The sequence below is a fragment of the Onychostoma macrolepis genome, chromosome 24 (genome assembly GCF_012432095.1).
Source record: "Onychostoma macrolepis isolate SWU-2019 chromosome 24, ASM1243209v1, whole genome shotgun sequence".
Taxonomy (NCBI): domain Eukaryota; kingdom Metazoa; phylum Chordata; class Actinopteri; order Cypriniformes; family Cyprinidae; genus Onychostoma; species Onychostoma macrolepis.
In genome coordinates, this window is record NC_081178.1 from 14,584,313 (window position 1) to 14,599,368 (window position 15,056).

A 15,056-nucleotide genomic window follows, 5' to 3' on the forward strand; every position below is an offset into this window, starting at 1 on the left:
TAGTGGCCAGCTCATTTTTCCCAGCGGCATTACAGTGGCGTATGCAGAGTCAATCGATGAACCCCAGCTAGAGGTTTGAGGGCTTTATAACAAGGTCTTTTTTAACAGCTGTGCGTTCGTAAAACCAGTGAAATATATTTTGTGTTGACTAGCTATCAAGCGTGAAGGTGACAAACATCTTCTCCCCAAGTATTGATTTTCATTTAGAGAAAAACAAAGGCCGACATATCCGTGTACATAGAGAGGATACTGAAAAAAAGCACCTTTGCAGTGGTTTACCTTTGCAGTGGTTTTCGTCCCAAGGGTAGACGCAGTTCTGGATTCCGTTGCACACCAGCGTGTTGTTGATACACATGTTACTGTGGCAAAAGAAAGTGTCTGCCTCACAGGGAGCTGATGAGAGGAAAAACAGATAATAGATAATGCTAATGTCATATTACACTTCATTTCTTCTTGTTAATAAGATGCTGTCTATAATCTTACCCTCTGAACACAATTAATCTCACAAATCACACTGGATGTCTATCTGACTGTGTCTGTGCATCAATACAGTTCAAATTTAGAAACCCATTACTCAAACCAACCAAATCAAATTCTGTTGCCTTCTGCTAGGCATGAATTTTAATCCAGCTTTTCAAATATGCATGGAAACAAGTCTGTAGAAGCTGCGCAGATATTTTGTAATATTTCTATTAATATTATTCTGGTTTAAACCAAAGAAGGGGTCTATATAAGCATAAACAGTGACTTAAATTACTTAAAGGGATAGTTCACCCAAAAATGAAAATTCTGTCATCATTTACTCATGCTCAAGTGATATGAGTATGAGTTTATTTCTTCTGTTGGACAATAGTTGCTGGTAGCCATTGACTTCCATAGTATGGAAAAATAAAATACTATGAAGTCAATGGCTACCAGCAACTGTTTGGTTAAACAACATGAGGGTAAGTAAATGATTCCTTTAATATATATATATATAAAAAAAAATCTTGAGATAATTTCACGAGTCTCTGCTAATTGCCTATATGTAATTAAAGGGATAGTGCAACCAAAAATGAAAATACTGTCATTAATTACTCACCCTCAAGTCGTTTCAAATCCATAAGAAGTTTGTTCATCTTTGGAACACAAATTAAGATTGAATTGAAAATTACGGCTGAACCACTGATGTCACTATTTTAATTATGTCTTTACTAGCTTTCTGGGCCTTGAAAGTGTCAGTTGCATAGCTGCCTATGGAGGGGCAGAAAGCTTTTGGATTTCATTAAAAATATCTTAATTTGTGTTCCGAAGATGAACAAAGGTCTTATGGGTTTGGAACGACATGAGGGTGAGTAATTAATGACAGAATTCACATTTTTGGGTGAACTATCCCTTTAATGCAGGCACAAACTGCAAGTACTTTAATATTTCCAAAAGTGCTAATATCACTCAAGAGAAAAGAAGATTAATCTAATATTTGTGTTACGCGTTAAAAAATATATTAGGGTGGGTGTTCAAACTCTTCATTTTGAGTTGAAAAATGAGTGAATGTCTCAGCTGAAATCATGAAATGATAAATGAGACAGTATTCATAAAAAGAACCACTCATAACATTTACAACATTTACACTATCAGCAGATTCAATTAAAGCCAAGGTGACTTTCAGAAGAGGCGGAGCTTCGGTCACAGTCACCTCGCATACATAAGTACCTCACACGCCCACCAATGTGTGGCTTTTTCCCACAGTCCTCACTTGACATGCTTATTTTGCGGAGGACATAGATCACCCAGTTCGAACAGAAAACTCCTAAAATAACACAGCTTCAAGGTTGACTGGATGTACCTTGTGGATTTATTAATGACCGTATTCCTGAGCTGTTCCCAGGTGAGAAATAACAACGTGAATTAGGATGAGTCATCATTCCAGCAGTTCTGTCCTCACGACTGCACTTCACGTTCTGATTCAGTTTTATTTTCCACCACAAGGTAGAGCTGCAGGCCTGTACTGCTCCTATGTAAGTCACTAAATTAGACTTGACTTTATATAAAGGTGATTCAACCTCCATATATTATTCATTTATGAGACCTTATAAAGAAAGTGGTAACACTTTACAAAAAGGTATGATTTGTCAGTGTTGCATTAGCTAATTCGAACTATCATTTAGCATTTTTTTAATAGCATTTATTAATAGTTGTAATATTTGTATGTTATTTCATTTTGCTAATGTTTATTTGAAATCTATTTGATTTAAAAAAAGTAAAAGTCGAAATTTATATGATCTAAATTTAATAAACGCTGTAGATGTTATGTTCATTGTCAGTTCAGGTTAACTAATTTAGTTAACCAATGCTAACAAATAAAACCTTAATGTAAAATATTACCAGAAAAATAGCCATTTGCACATGCATTCAACAATTTTACAAAAAAATACCAATGTGGAAACATTTTCTGTTTATAAAAAATAAAAGTCCTGATTTCATATTAAAATAGGCTTACTTAGTAACAAATTTGCAAGAATCTGGACAAAGTTAGCCAATAAAAATTGGCTACTGGACACAAGAAGTATATATATATATATATATATATATATATAAAATATTTTACTCAGTATTTTTGTAAAAATAGGTGAAAGTTAAGTCCTGTTTAAAATTTTAAATCTACAAAAATTACAAACCATTTTGTAACAAAAATTGCAAAAACCATGCAAAAACCATGCACAAAAATTTGTGCCATTTAAAAAAAAATGTCTCTGACTGGGGTAAGAAACAATCTTGTTTTTAAGTCTTGTTTTCTGAAAATAAATAAATAAATAAATAAATAAAATTCAAGAATATAAATATATATTTATATTCACAATTAAATAAGTTTATGCTTAAAACAAGAATAACATCTAAAATAAAGTATAAATATTATCTCTGACATGTTTTCCTTTTGAATGTAGTGTGTTTTTCTTAATTCAGGAAAAAATAAGATTGATTTTTTTTGCCTTAAGTATAAACTCATTTAATCTTTATACATTTGAAATGTATGTGTGTGTGTGTGTGTGTGTGTGTATATATATATATATTTATTTATTTATATATTTTTTTGCAGTGTGTGAATGATTTGAATCCATTTAATCATTCATCTTAAAACATAATATGCTTCTGTAGTAGAGCGAACACGTTCAGTTTGATTCATTTAAAGGTATTGGGCAAGACCCTTTTCAGAGGACGGTGGTTTCCCCCGTTCAGCTGCTGAGTCGAGCAAACCAGAGGGAGAGAGAGGCAGTGCATAAGTAAGTGCCTGAACAAGTTATGCAGGGGTGTTACCCGGGCAACCGCACATCCTGTGTTCATTCACTGGATAGGGCTGCACAAAGGACACTGGGCTCCTACACAAATCCACCTATCGCCATTCACGAGACTGACGCAGGCGCGCAGCTGCCTCTTTCTGTCTCAGAAAGAGCATTTTGTGTTTTCTGCACCCTCAAGGGCCTCAGCACCAAACCACGGACTCGTTCCCTCAACCATTCTTCTCCCGCATGCTTCAGGACATCCGCCACTCTCTTTAAACGCACACTAATGTCCATTAAAGCCCCGCAATCAATCAGAGCAAGTGGAAGCTGTACTGCTGTGCTGTAGTCTGGAATTGGCCACAAAATTGCTCATTTGCTATTCCTGACGCCAGGGTTTTCAAACTTTTCAAAACCAAGGACCCTCAAATATGATGACTGCCTTGCATGAAATAAAAAAGCCATATATTTTACATGTATTTAAAAAAATTATTAATATTATGTGAGACAAAATAGTTTTAAAAATAGAATTAAAAGTGCAAATATTTAAATATGTTTAATACATTTTATTAAAATAATCAAATTTGGTCAATATGAATATAAAAAATGATCTGTTAAACATTTTAAAAACAGTAAAAAAAAAGCAAAAAAAATTTTTGATAACATAAAATAATAAAAATACAAAAATCTACTGTTTCCATACTAAAGAAATTAAAAATATTAAAAATACAAAAATATGTTAAATATATTTCATTCATTTATTAAGTACACACATTAACTTTGTCAGCCCAAAAAAAAACACATTTTTAATTTAATTTATTTATTTTAATTAAATTTAATTAATTATTTTATCTAAAAATTATTATATTGTGATAATAAAATAACATACAACATTATCTGCTTCCAAAATTAAAGAAATTACAAATATTTTAATACATTTAAATGTTTTGTTATATTTTATTTAAAAATATATATATTTCAATAAAACAGAAAATAAATGTTGTCAATAGAATAAAATTATAAATTTGGCAAATGTAAAAATTTTTTATTAATAAGTACACATTAAACAAATTGAAAATATGTCAAATTTTTATATATGTTTTAAATAAATATTTTAATAAAATATAAAAAGCTATATTCTTATAGTTAAAATCAAATGCTGTCCATAGAATAAAATTAACATATTTTGTTTTTAACATTCAAATTCACCAAATTTATATATCAAGTGCACACATTATGGCTGCTGCTTTGGTCGTGGCACAATGAGGATGGTGGCATCATTTCCTTTTAATCCTTTACCCATCAGCATCGGCATGGTTTGATTAGGCTGAGGTCGTTTTTAGGGGCCACAGACGAATGGCGACAGGGCATCACAGGAACAGCGGTGGGACCATTACAAAGAAAGGCGGCCGTGTACACTAATGATGAGTGTGCTACAAGCCCAACATTAAACCCCCATTTTATCACCCTATATCCACTTTCTCTCTCTCTCAGCACTTCCTCTCTTAGCCAGACACTCAATCTTTATTGTTCCTCTCCTGTCCCTCCTTTCTCACAATACTTCATCCGCTTTTAAAGCACCCTTCCTTCATGTTCTTTCTTTTTACTTTCTCTCCTCCTCCATTACGCTTTATAGTGTCTGACTCTGCTAGCGCTGCCACCCGGAGAGATGCGACCCTGACTGCGCAGGGCCACCCAATCAAAGACGCCCGGGTGGCGGGGCACCACCACAGCCCCCATGCTTCCTAGAAAATGCTCCGTCCCTGCAGAAACAGCTCATCGCTTAAATGAATAATCCTGCAATTCTGTGCATTTGTGGTCTCGCCTGTAGCCCGTATGTTTTTATAAAGGCTATTTAGCAGAGGAAACAGGGGATCAAGTGATCTTTATATTCGACATGGTAAGGTATGCAGCAGATTTTACAATGCTACAATGTAATGTTCTTGTACTAATTAAATAACAAAGAGTTTATGTGTCTCAATTCGAAAACCTTCCTTTCCATGACTAAGACGGGACGAGGATGAGAAAACACTGTTTACATCAATAAACACTAACTCTGATTATATCAATATGCTGTATTGTTGATGAATAAAGATGAGTCTAAAATGTAGTTTAAAAAATAAAAGCTCTTGATAACCAAAATGTCTCTATATTTTCTTTAACAAAAAGACCTCCATAAGTTTTCATACTTGGGGTTGCCAGATGTCCAGAGTTTAAATCCCCCTACAAGAGCTTCTCTCTTAAAGGGATGCTAGTTCACACAAAAATTAAAATTCTGTCATAATTTCCTCGCCCTCATGTTGATCCAAACCTGTATGAGTTTCTCTCTTCAGTTGGGCACAAAAGAAGATATTTTGAAGAATGTTGAAAAGTTGACGGTAGACATTGACTTACATATAAAAAAACAAACAAACAAACAAAAAAACATGTGTGACCTAATACTAAAAACCTAATACTCAAAAATATGAAAAAAGGGTGAACTATCCCTTTAAAATGCACATTTTCTGCCCTGTGTTTTACTTTATCTTTGCAACCTGGCAACCATTCTCTCTTTAAAAAAAAATTGATGATCTGAAATCATGATCTCCATTGTGATATTCTAATCAAATGAAAGTGTAATAAAGCCAGTCTGCGTTCCTTCACACTATCATTTGCTCTTTTTTTGCTACTAAAGCTGCAATCATACTTTCTCATTGATGAACTGTAATGAATCCAATTGTGGATCTTAACTATACTGTTTGCGATTAAATAACACACTTACGTAACATATGCGCCACAATACAATGCTGTTGTTATAATTTTGAGCAAAATAAGTGCAATTATCTGTTTAACATTTATAAAACATAAAATGTTTTAATTGACTAAAACTAGACTAAAATTCCCAGACTTTTAGTCAAATACAACATGATTCACTAAATTCATTCACTAAATAGGTTCACTAAATATGATAATAACTAAAAAACACAGAAAGAAGAAAAAAAAGAAGAAGATATATAAGGGATAGTTCACCCAAAAATGAAAATTCTGTCATCATTTACTCACCCTCATGTTGTTCAAAACCTGTATGATTTGTTTCTTCCTTGGAACACAAAAGAAGATAAGATATAAGGTGACAAATGGTATAATTGGTAATTTTCAGTTTTGGGTGAACTATCCCTTTAAACTTCAGTTTCTGTTGATGGCTGTGTGGGTCCACCAGCTTCTAACTTGCATAAACCAGTATAAACCAGTTTAGTCTGCAGGGTTATGCAAGATTTATAGTGCGTTTGTGGCTAAAATCACTGGCAGGACGTGACCAGCTAAATAGATGGCCCGTGTACCTTTAATGGACACATGGATGAGCTGTTTTCATTTTCCCAGTCCTGCTCGGTTTAGCGTTCCGTCAGGTATGAATGTGCTGGTGCAAATGAGAGTGAGAGAGTGTGTTTTATAAGTGAGTGTTCATAAAACAGGGAATGAGTGCTGAAGTGTAAGATGTCAGTGCTTATCAAATTTTCTACAAACATGTACACAAGGGTTTAAACCCAACCTTGCTGTGGGGTGAGGTGGGCTTCATGAAAATTGTCAAGAAATGTCTACAACGTGGGTCTTATTTCAACCCAAAACCAAAGGGGAAATATATTTCCCAGAATTGCATGATAAAAACTTGCAGTTGCTAGAAGAAAACCCCTCAGAATTGCAAGATTTAAACTTGCAATTCTGAGAAATAAAGTCAGAATTGCAAGATATACACTCACAATTCTGACTGAGAACTGAGAATTTACATCTTGCAATTCTGACTTTTTAACACAATTGCGAGTTAATATGTCAGAATTGTGATATATAAACTCACAATTCTGAAAACATATTAGTCTTGTTTCCCCCTCAGAATTGGACTTTATAACTCGCAATTGCGAGTTTGTATCTCACAATACTGAGAAAAAACAAAGTCAGAATTTCGAGATACAAACTTGTGTTGCAAATTTTTATCTCGCAATTCTGTCTTTATTTCTCACAATTGCGAGTTTGTATCCTGTTATTCTAACTTTATAACTCGCAATTGTGAGTTTATATTACTCAAATCTGAGAAAAAATTCAGAACTGTGAATTTATATCTCACAGTTCTAAGAAAAAGTTTGTATCACACAATTCTGAGAAAAAAAGCCAGAATTTTGAGATTAAAACGTTTAAATTTTTTATTTAGTGGCGGAAATGGGCTTCCATAAATATAACATATTATTTACATCATTGTAATGAGCTGGTTTGGTCAGGAAACTTCTCTTATTACTACCAATGCAGAAAATATTGTATGGAAAATATTGTTGGATATATTTAATACTTCTGTAAAAAAAACATGATATTTCGGCTAAGATTTTTTATTTTTTTAAGGATGCATTGATCAAAAGAGATAGTAAAGATATTTATAATGTTACAAACGATTTCTGTTTGAAATAACTGCTGTTCTTTTGAACTTTCTATTGAACATTTTCTATAAAAATATTAAGTTTTTGTATACATAAAATATGTGTGTACTGTGTATATTTATTATACATATATAAATACACACACATACAGTATATATTTTGAAAATATGTACACGTATTTACATGTACAGTGAGGAAAATAAGTATTTGAACACCCTGCTATTTTGCAAGTTCTCCCACTTAGAAATCATGGAGGGTCTGAAATTGTCATCGTAGGTGCATGTCCACTGTGAGAGACATAATCTAAAAAAAATCCAGAAATCACAATGTATGATTTTTAACTATTTATTTGTATGATACAGCTGCAAATAAGTATTTGAACACCTGAGAAAATCAATGTTAATATTTGGTACAGTAGCCTTTGTTTGCAATTACAGAGGTCAAACGCTTTCCTGTAGTTTTTCACCAGGTTTGCACACACTGCAGGAGGGATTTTGGCCCACTCCTCCACACAGATCTTCTCTAGATCAGTCAGGTTTCTGGCCTGTCGCTGAGAAACACGGAGTTTGAGCTCCTCCAAAGATTCTCTATTGGGTTTAGGTCTGAGACTGGCTAGGCCACGCCAGAACCTTGATATGCTTCTTACAGAGCCACTCCTTGGTTATCCTGGCTGTGTGCTTCGGGTCATTGTCATGTTGGAAGACCCAGCCTCGACCCATCTTCAATGCTCTAACTGAGGGAAGGAGGTTGTTCCCCAAAATCTCGCAATACATGGCCCCGGTCATCCTCTCCTTAATACAGTGCAGTCGCCCTGTCCCATGTGCAGAAAAACACCCCAAAGATGATGCTACCACCCCATGCTTCACAGTAGGGATGGTGTTCTTGGGATGGTACTCATCATTCTTCTTCCTCCAAACACGTTTAGTGGAATTATGACCAAAAAGTTCTATTTTGGTCTCATCTGACCACATGACTTTCTCCCATGACTCCTCTGGATCATCCAAATGGTCATTGGCAAACTTAAGTCGGGCCTGGTTTAAGCAGGGGAACCTTCCGTGCCATGCATGATTTCAAACCATGACGTCTTAGTGTATTACCAACAGTAACCTTGGAAGCGGTGGTCCCAGCTCTTTTCAGGTCATTGACCAGCTCCTCCGTGTAGTTCTGGGCTGATTTCTCACCTTTCTTAGGATCATTGAGACCCCACGAGGTGAGATCTTGCATGGAGCCCCAGTCCGAGGGAGATTGACAGTCATGTTTAGCTTCTTCCATTTTCTAATGATTGCTCCAACAGTGGACCTTTTTCACCAAGCTGCTTGGCAATTTCCCGTAGCCCTTTCCAGCCTTGTGGAGGTGTACAATTTTGTCTCTAGTGTCTTTGGACAGCTCTTTGGTCTTGGCCATGTTAGTAGTTGGATGCTTACTGATTGTATGGGGTGGACAGGTGTCTTTATGCAGCTAACGACCTCAAACAGGTGCATCTAATTTAGGATAATAAATGCAGTGGAGGTGGACATTTTAAAAGGCAGACTAACAGGTCTTTGAGGGTCAGAATTCTAGCTGATAGACAGGTGTTCAAATACTTATTTGCAGCTGTGTCATACAAATATATAGTTAAAAAATCATACATTGTGATTTCTGGATTTTTTTTTTTAGATTATGTCTCTCACAGTGGACATGCACCTACGATGACAATTTCAGACCCCTCCATGATTTCTAAGTGGGAGAACTTGCAAAATAGCAGGGTGTTCAAATACTTATTTTCCTCACTGTATATATATATATATTCATATAATTTCTATTGAACAAAGTATCCTGAGAAATGTATAATAGTTTCCATAAAAATATTAAGTTTTTGTTTACATAATATATGTGTCATGTGTCGGTTTCTGTTCAGTTCCTGGTCTTATTTCCAGGTTTGTTTCCATATTTGGTTTGTTTCCTGTTCCTATTAGTTCATTTGTTTAATTCTCTTTCAGTATGTTCACCTGAGGTCCATTCATCATCTCGTTTGCTCCTTTGTTTCCTTGTCCTTATTCTTCTTCTTTGTCTTGGTTTAATGTTATTTTAGTGGAATACGTGTGTTGATGCTTCTTATATATATATATATATATATATATATATATACACACACACATACATTACAAACACACACAAGGGTTGGATAGGAGAGGAGATAGGAGAGCTGTGAGTTTGTGTGTGTGTGTGTGTGTTTATGTGTGTATATGACTTACGCTCTTGGAAGGTAGTGAAGAGTATCCGGAAGCGGCTCTTTCGGCTGCCCTCATCGGCCCACATGCGGACCACGCCCAGCGCGGACACCAGCATGACGTCATTGGCCACCGTGCTGCAGAATTTATTCCTCAGATCTTCCACCGAGCTGCTGCCATCGTACACCGCCACAAAATTACGCTTACACTCGTTGGAGTTCTGCATCTCGTAGTCTAGGAAACGCAAGTAGATCTAAGAGAGAGGGGAAAAGAGCGAAACAGACTCTCACATCCATTGAAAATCTATTACTTCTAACACACCGAGAACTCGATTTTCACAAAGAAAATGGACACTTGTGTCGAAATAATCTTTTTTTCCTTCAACGGTTTCAATGCACCCATCCTAGCTGTCATATCAGTGACATCTAGATTACCTGGTAAACTGTGTTTGCTTTAATAACAGATCTCTGTAGTCAGAAAATCCTCAGATTGATGATAATTGCACAGAAAGATCAATAACAAGAACACGGAGGGTTATGTTTGAAATTCCTGCTCGTACACAGTATTGAGAGGTTTCAAAAAGTTGCAGCGATGAGCTCTCAAAGCATGGCAATAAACTACATCCACTCACACCAGCTCCTTTGGGCTCTCTAAAAACCAGAGAGGTGTTAGAACGAACCATCTGTTCTCTTCTCACTCAGTCTAACCCTAATCAAGCTTACTTCACACCTCTCCTCATCCAGACTCCTATTTTCACCATTTGAAATATTAGAAAATTCTGTCATCATTTATTCACCCTCATGTCCTTCCAAACCTCCATGACTTTCTTCATTGGAACACGAAAGGTGAATTTAAAAAAAAAAAAGAGAAAAAAAAAAAGGTTAAATTCTGGTTAAATGACACGCTTCTCCAATCATTTTGCCCTAAAAACCCTGTTCTTTTTCTTATAGTCAACTGTAGTCTCACATTCAGATCTGCCTACATCCAATCAACAACTGATTCATATGATATAACCAAATCCCTGTCCTACATTTTCCTTTTTAATAATAATGGATATGCGTCACAATACGTAAGAAAATATCTGTTGCTACTTCCTTTACATTGTGACTTTAAGGTATATAATAACTTTACGTGAGGAACAGACCAAAATGCATGATAGAAGTAGCAAGAATCCTTCAAGTTGTGGACACCTTATTTGGAGCTTTTCAATGAATCAGTTGATTGAGTTCACAAAACCAGTCTTGATTCATTCATTATATTATTGACTCACTGATACGGTCATCAGTGGAACACAAAATATGATTTTTTGAAGAATATCCTGGCCAATTTTTAAATGTAAGGAAAGTGAACGAGGACTGTAGCTGTCAAAATGACAAAAACAGTGTTTTCTGTATGATTTCTGCATTATATTCCAATAATATTAAAAGTCAGCATGAAATGGAAGATCTTTTCAATGAACCTGTAGACTGAGTTCACAAAACCAGTCTGAATGAATCATTCACAAATCAAACTCATTCATTCACTATCACATGACTTCTGAAGATGCAAACGAACAGCGTTTATGATACTTTTATGATGGCATCCTTTTTGTAACTGTAAAACTCCAATCTCCATTCATTAGAGACCATTCTTCAAAATATCTATTTGCGTTCCACTGAAAGTCAGTCAAACAGTTTCGGTTTGACATCAGGGTGAATTCATCTTAATTTGGAGGTGTACTTTTCCTATAAATACACTGCTAGAATGACCCTCATCATAATAAACCAAGTAACACCATTTGACAGATTTGGCAGAATCAAAATATCCAAATATTAGCACAGAGTGTTCTTCTCCCAGCGGTTGAAGTTGAGGTGATTTTACATTTAATGAGCACTTGGTGTTGCATTATGACAAGTAAATGAAGCACCCCAGATCAACCAGTGAGCAAAGGCTCATGTGTTACTCACAGCTCAGTAAATCTTCTCACTGTAACAGCATTTAGTTCAGCACATTTCCACATTTATAGGGGACCGATCAGTGTGCCATTCCAGCAATGTTGGTCGGTTTGTCCTTGCCACCCCACAATATGCTCACACCTACAATATAAGTAATGAACTAATGACACCGCAGTCTTTCTGGACTGCTGAGGTGTATACAATCTCTCATCATCAGCAAAACAGGGGGCGTATAAGTATAATAAGTATAACACTTATACCCACACTGTACATGAAACCCCACTTACTGAAACACATCTAAACAGATGAAACATACAGTATGAGGCTTTCCAATTCCCTCAGAGAATCACATGAAGATGATAGGAGACTCGCTACAGTATGTGCCAGCTTGTTAGAACTTGTTAGGCACAATTTACTAGGCGGAATATGAGGAATGTGCGAGACGGTAATTAGACAGAATTGATTATATAAAGCATTAAGGAACCCGACCGGTTATTAAGACAGACTCGCCTAATAATCTAACAAATTTAGGGCAGCTGAAAGCAAAATCCAGAAACTGATCCTGAAAGTACATCCACTGACAACTGAGCAGCCAATAGCTAACACTGCCTTATAAATCCTAACGTCGAGGAATACAGTATATGATGTGACAAAATCAAATATTTAATTAAAAGATTTGGGCTGGCCTTAGATTACACAGTCTTATCTTTGCACTCTAATTAGTGATGCTTGCTATTCCTCTTAATTTTTATATTTTCCACCAAAAATTTGAGACATATCTCATCCAACACCATCTGTGCTACAAACGGAATAAAACATCTATTTGTGTTTTTCTAAGTGATCAGACACACGGTTTCCACAAAACAAAACAAAACAAAACAAAACAAAACAAAACAAAACAAAACAAAACAAAACAAAACAAAACAAAACAAAACAAAACAAAACAAAACAAAACAAAACAAAACAAAACAAAACAAAACAAAACAAAACAAAACAAAACAAAACAAAACAAAACAAAACAAAACAAAAAACACACATGAAACAAAAACAAAACAAAACAAAACACCAAACAAGAAACACATCTGAAGAACTGTATACAATTTTTAACTTTAAATCTATTTTATAGCAATATTTTAAAATTGTCGAAAAATTGTCAAAAAATTGTCAATTAATCTTGGTTTATCACCGGTCTTTAGAAAACATTTACTGTAAAATATCTAATAAATGCTAAATAATAAAAAATGTGATGATGAAATGAAAACGGCACTCGCATTTCTTTAGAAAATGTAAAAATGTGGCATGTAAAAAATTTAATAATTGTATCTTGTCCTATTGAAATCCAAACAAGAGGAGCCCGATTACTTTACCTGACCTTAGACATTGTGAATCAGTGAAAATGATTATGAATAGAAACCTCCTTCACCCCTCCATCTGAGACAAGCCCCTTCCAGACTCCAGAAGCCGGCTTGACTCTTCAAATACACTCTAATTACCCAGCAGAGTTATTGTATCTCAATAAATCAGCTTTTTTTTCCCTTCTACCGCTCCTCTGGAATAAATTAGTCAGGGCTGCCTGACATCGAGACGTCAACCTCTGGCCAGTTGGGGACTGCTGTCTCTTCAGGGCATGTGGATGTGTTTGAGGTGCTGTTCACATCCCCCTCTGCGCTGACTTATTTGTAGCCTGCATCCACTGATGTTCTCACCAGAGCAGAGAGAAAAATCAGGAACGGTTGCAGCTCAGAATTTCTCATTTGGATGAACTGCTGCAAACAAATGATGATGTAATAGGCCCCGCCCCCTTTTCTTTTCATATCAGACAGTAAATAAAATAAGAAACAGCAAGATGAGATGTACATGTCTGGGAGGTTATGCGCTTGTGGACTTAATTGGATGAGATATATGAAGGCGTGTGAGAGATGTGGCGAGGAAAGCCATTTGAGCAACAGTAGCTGCTGTCTAGTGGAAGGCACGGCGCTTTCCCCGCCATCTGTGCTTCAAACAATCATTCCGGTGAGATTTCAGGGCCAGATAAACATGACACTGATTCAGAGCTGCTACAGAAAATCATTTCAATGAAAAAGAGAATATAACAATTGTTTGGAGACCACATATGCACATTATCACTCATAGGTATAGGTATCAATTAGTATAACTATGAAGCATACTATAAGTAGTTTGGCTAATATATTGTATAAGCTCCCAAATACTGTGTATCAATGTTAATAAGTTTCTTACTGATTTTTAAGATAATTTGATCTTTGTTTAAAGCAAGGCTAGTTCAGGTTGTAAAATGTAATCTAGTTTAACTCCCAGAAATACAGTAGTAATACTATTTATTAATTAATAATTTATGATATAAAAAAAGTTTAATTTTAAATATATCTTTAAAAACATTTTTGTAAAAATATATAAACCATTATTATATTATAAAAACATACACTAGTGTTTAAAGTGTTTTTTTTTAATGAGTCTCTTATGCTCACAAAATTTGCATTTATTTGATTGAAAAAAAAAGGGAAATATTTTTCCAATTTAAAATAACTGTTTTCAATTTTCAATATATTTTCAAATGTAATTTAATTTCATGAAAAAAATGCATTTTCAGCAGCCATTACTACAGTTTTCAGTGTCACGTGATTCTTTAGAAATCATTTTAATATGCTGATTTAATAATAATAAGAAATGTTCTTGAAAACCAATGTTGAAAACAGTTGTGCTGCTTAATATTTTTGTGGAAACTATGAAACTTTTTCCATAATATTTTGGTGAATAGAAATTTTACTTAGAAATTTTTCTTTAATTAGAAGAAATCTTTTGTTACATACTAAATGTCTTTACTGTCACTTTTGATCGATTTATTGCATCCTTGTTGAGTAAGTATTAATTTAAATAATATAAATAATAATAATACTTTTACTGGCCCCAAACCTTTGAATGGTAGTGTATATAAAATATTTGATAAAATCTATATTTCAAACTAGATTCTTATTTATATTCAGATTAAACTAGATCATTCCATATTCTGCCATCTTGAGCGTTACGATTACTCACAGTCTGCTGTATAAATATTGGTATATCAGGCAACACTCTGTGAAGTATCTGGAGGAGAAAAAGTCTTCATAATAAGCGTTGTATACAAATTCACACAAATGCAATCATGAGTCTCAGCGCTGAAATTTTCAGTCTCCTTTGAGCAGTGCTGGTGGATGATAAACATGCTTGAATAGCTGTGTGAAACTAATCGCTGTG

The 15,056-nt window shown here is 34.9% G+C and overlaps 1 protein-coding gene across 4 annotated transcripts in view; it reads right to left on the reverse strand.

Annotated features, from left to right (window-relative positions):
* The window catches only part of neto1l (neuropilin (NRP) and tolloid (TLL)-like 1, like), an 89,729-nt gene that overhangs the window by 10,378 nt on the left and 64,295 nt on the right, over positions 1 to 15,056 (reverse strand). For all 4 annotated transcript variants that reach the window (XM_058764644.1, XM_058764645.1, XM_058764642.1 and 1 more), the window contains 2 exons: positions 9,895 to 10,123; positions 280 to 393 (listed from right to left, as the gene is read on the reverse strand). In XM_058764644.1, the coding sequence (XP_058620627.1) occupies positions 280 to 393; positions 9,895 to 10,123 (343 nt within the window). The remainder of the gene's footprint in view (positions 1 to 279; positions 394 to 9,894; positions 10,124 to 15,056) is intronic.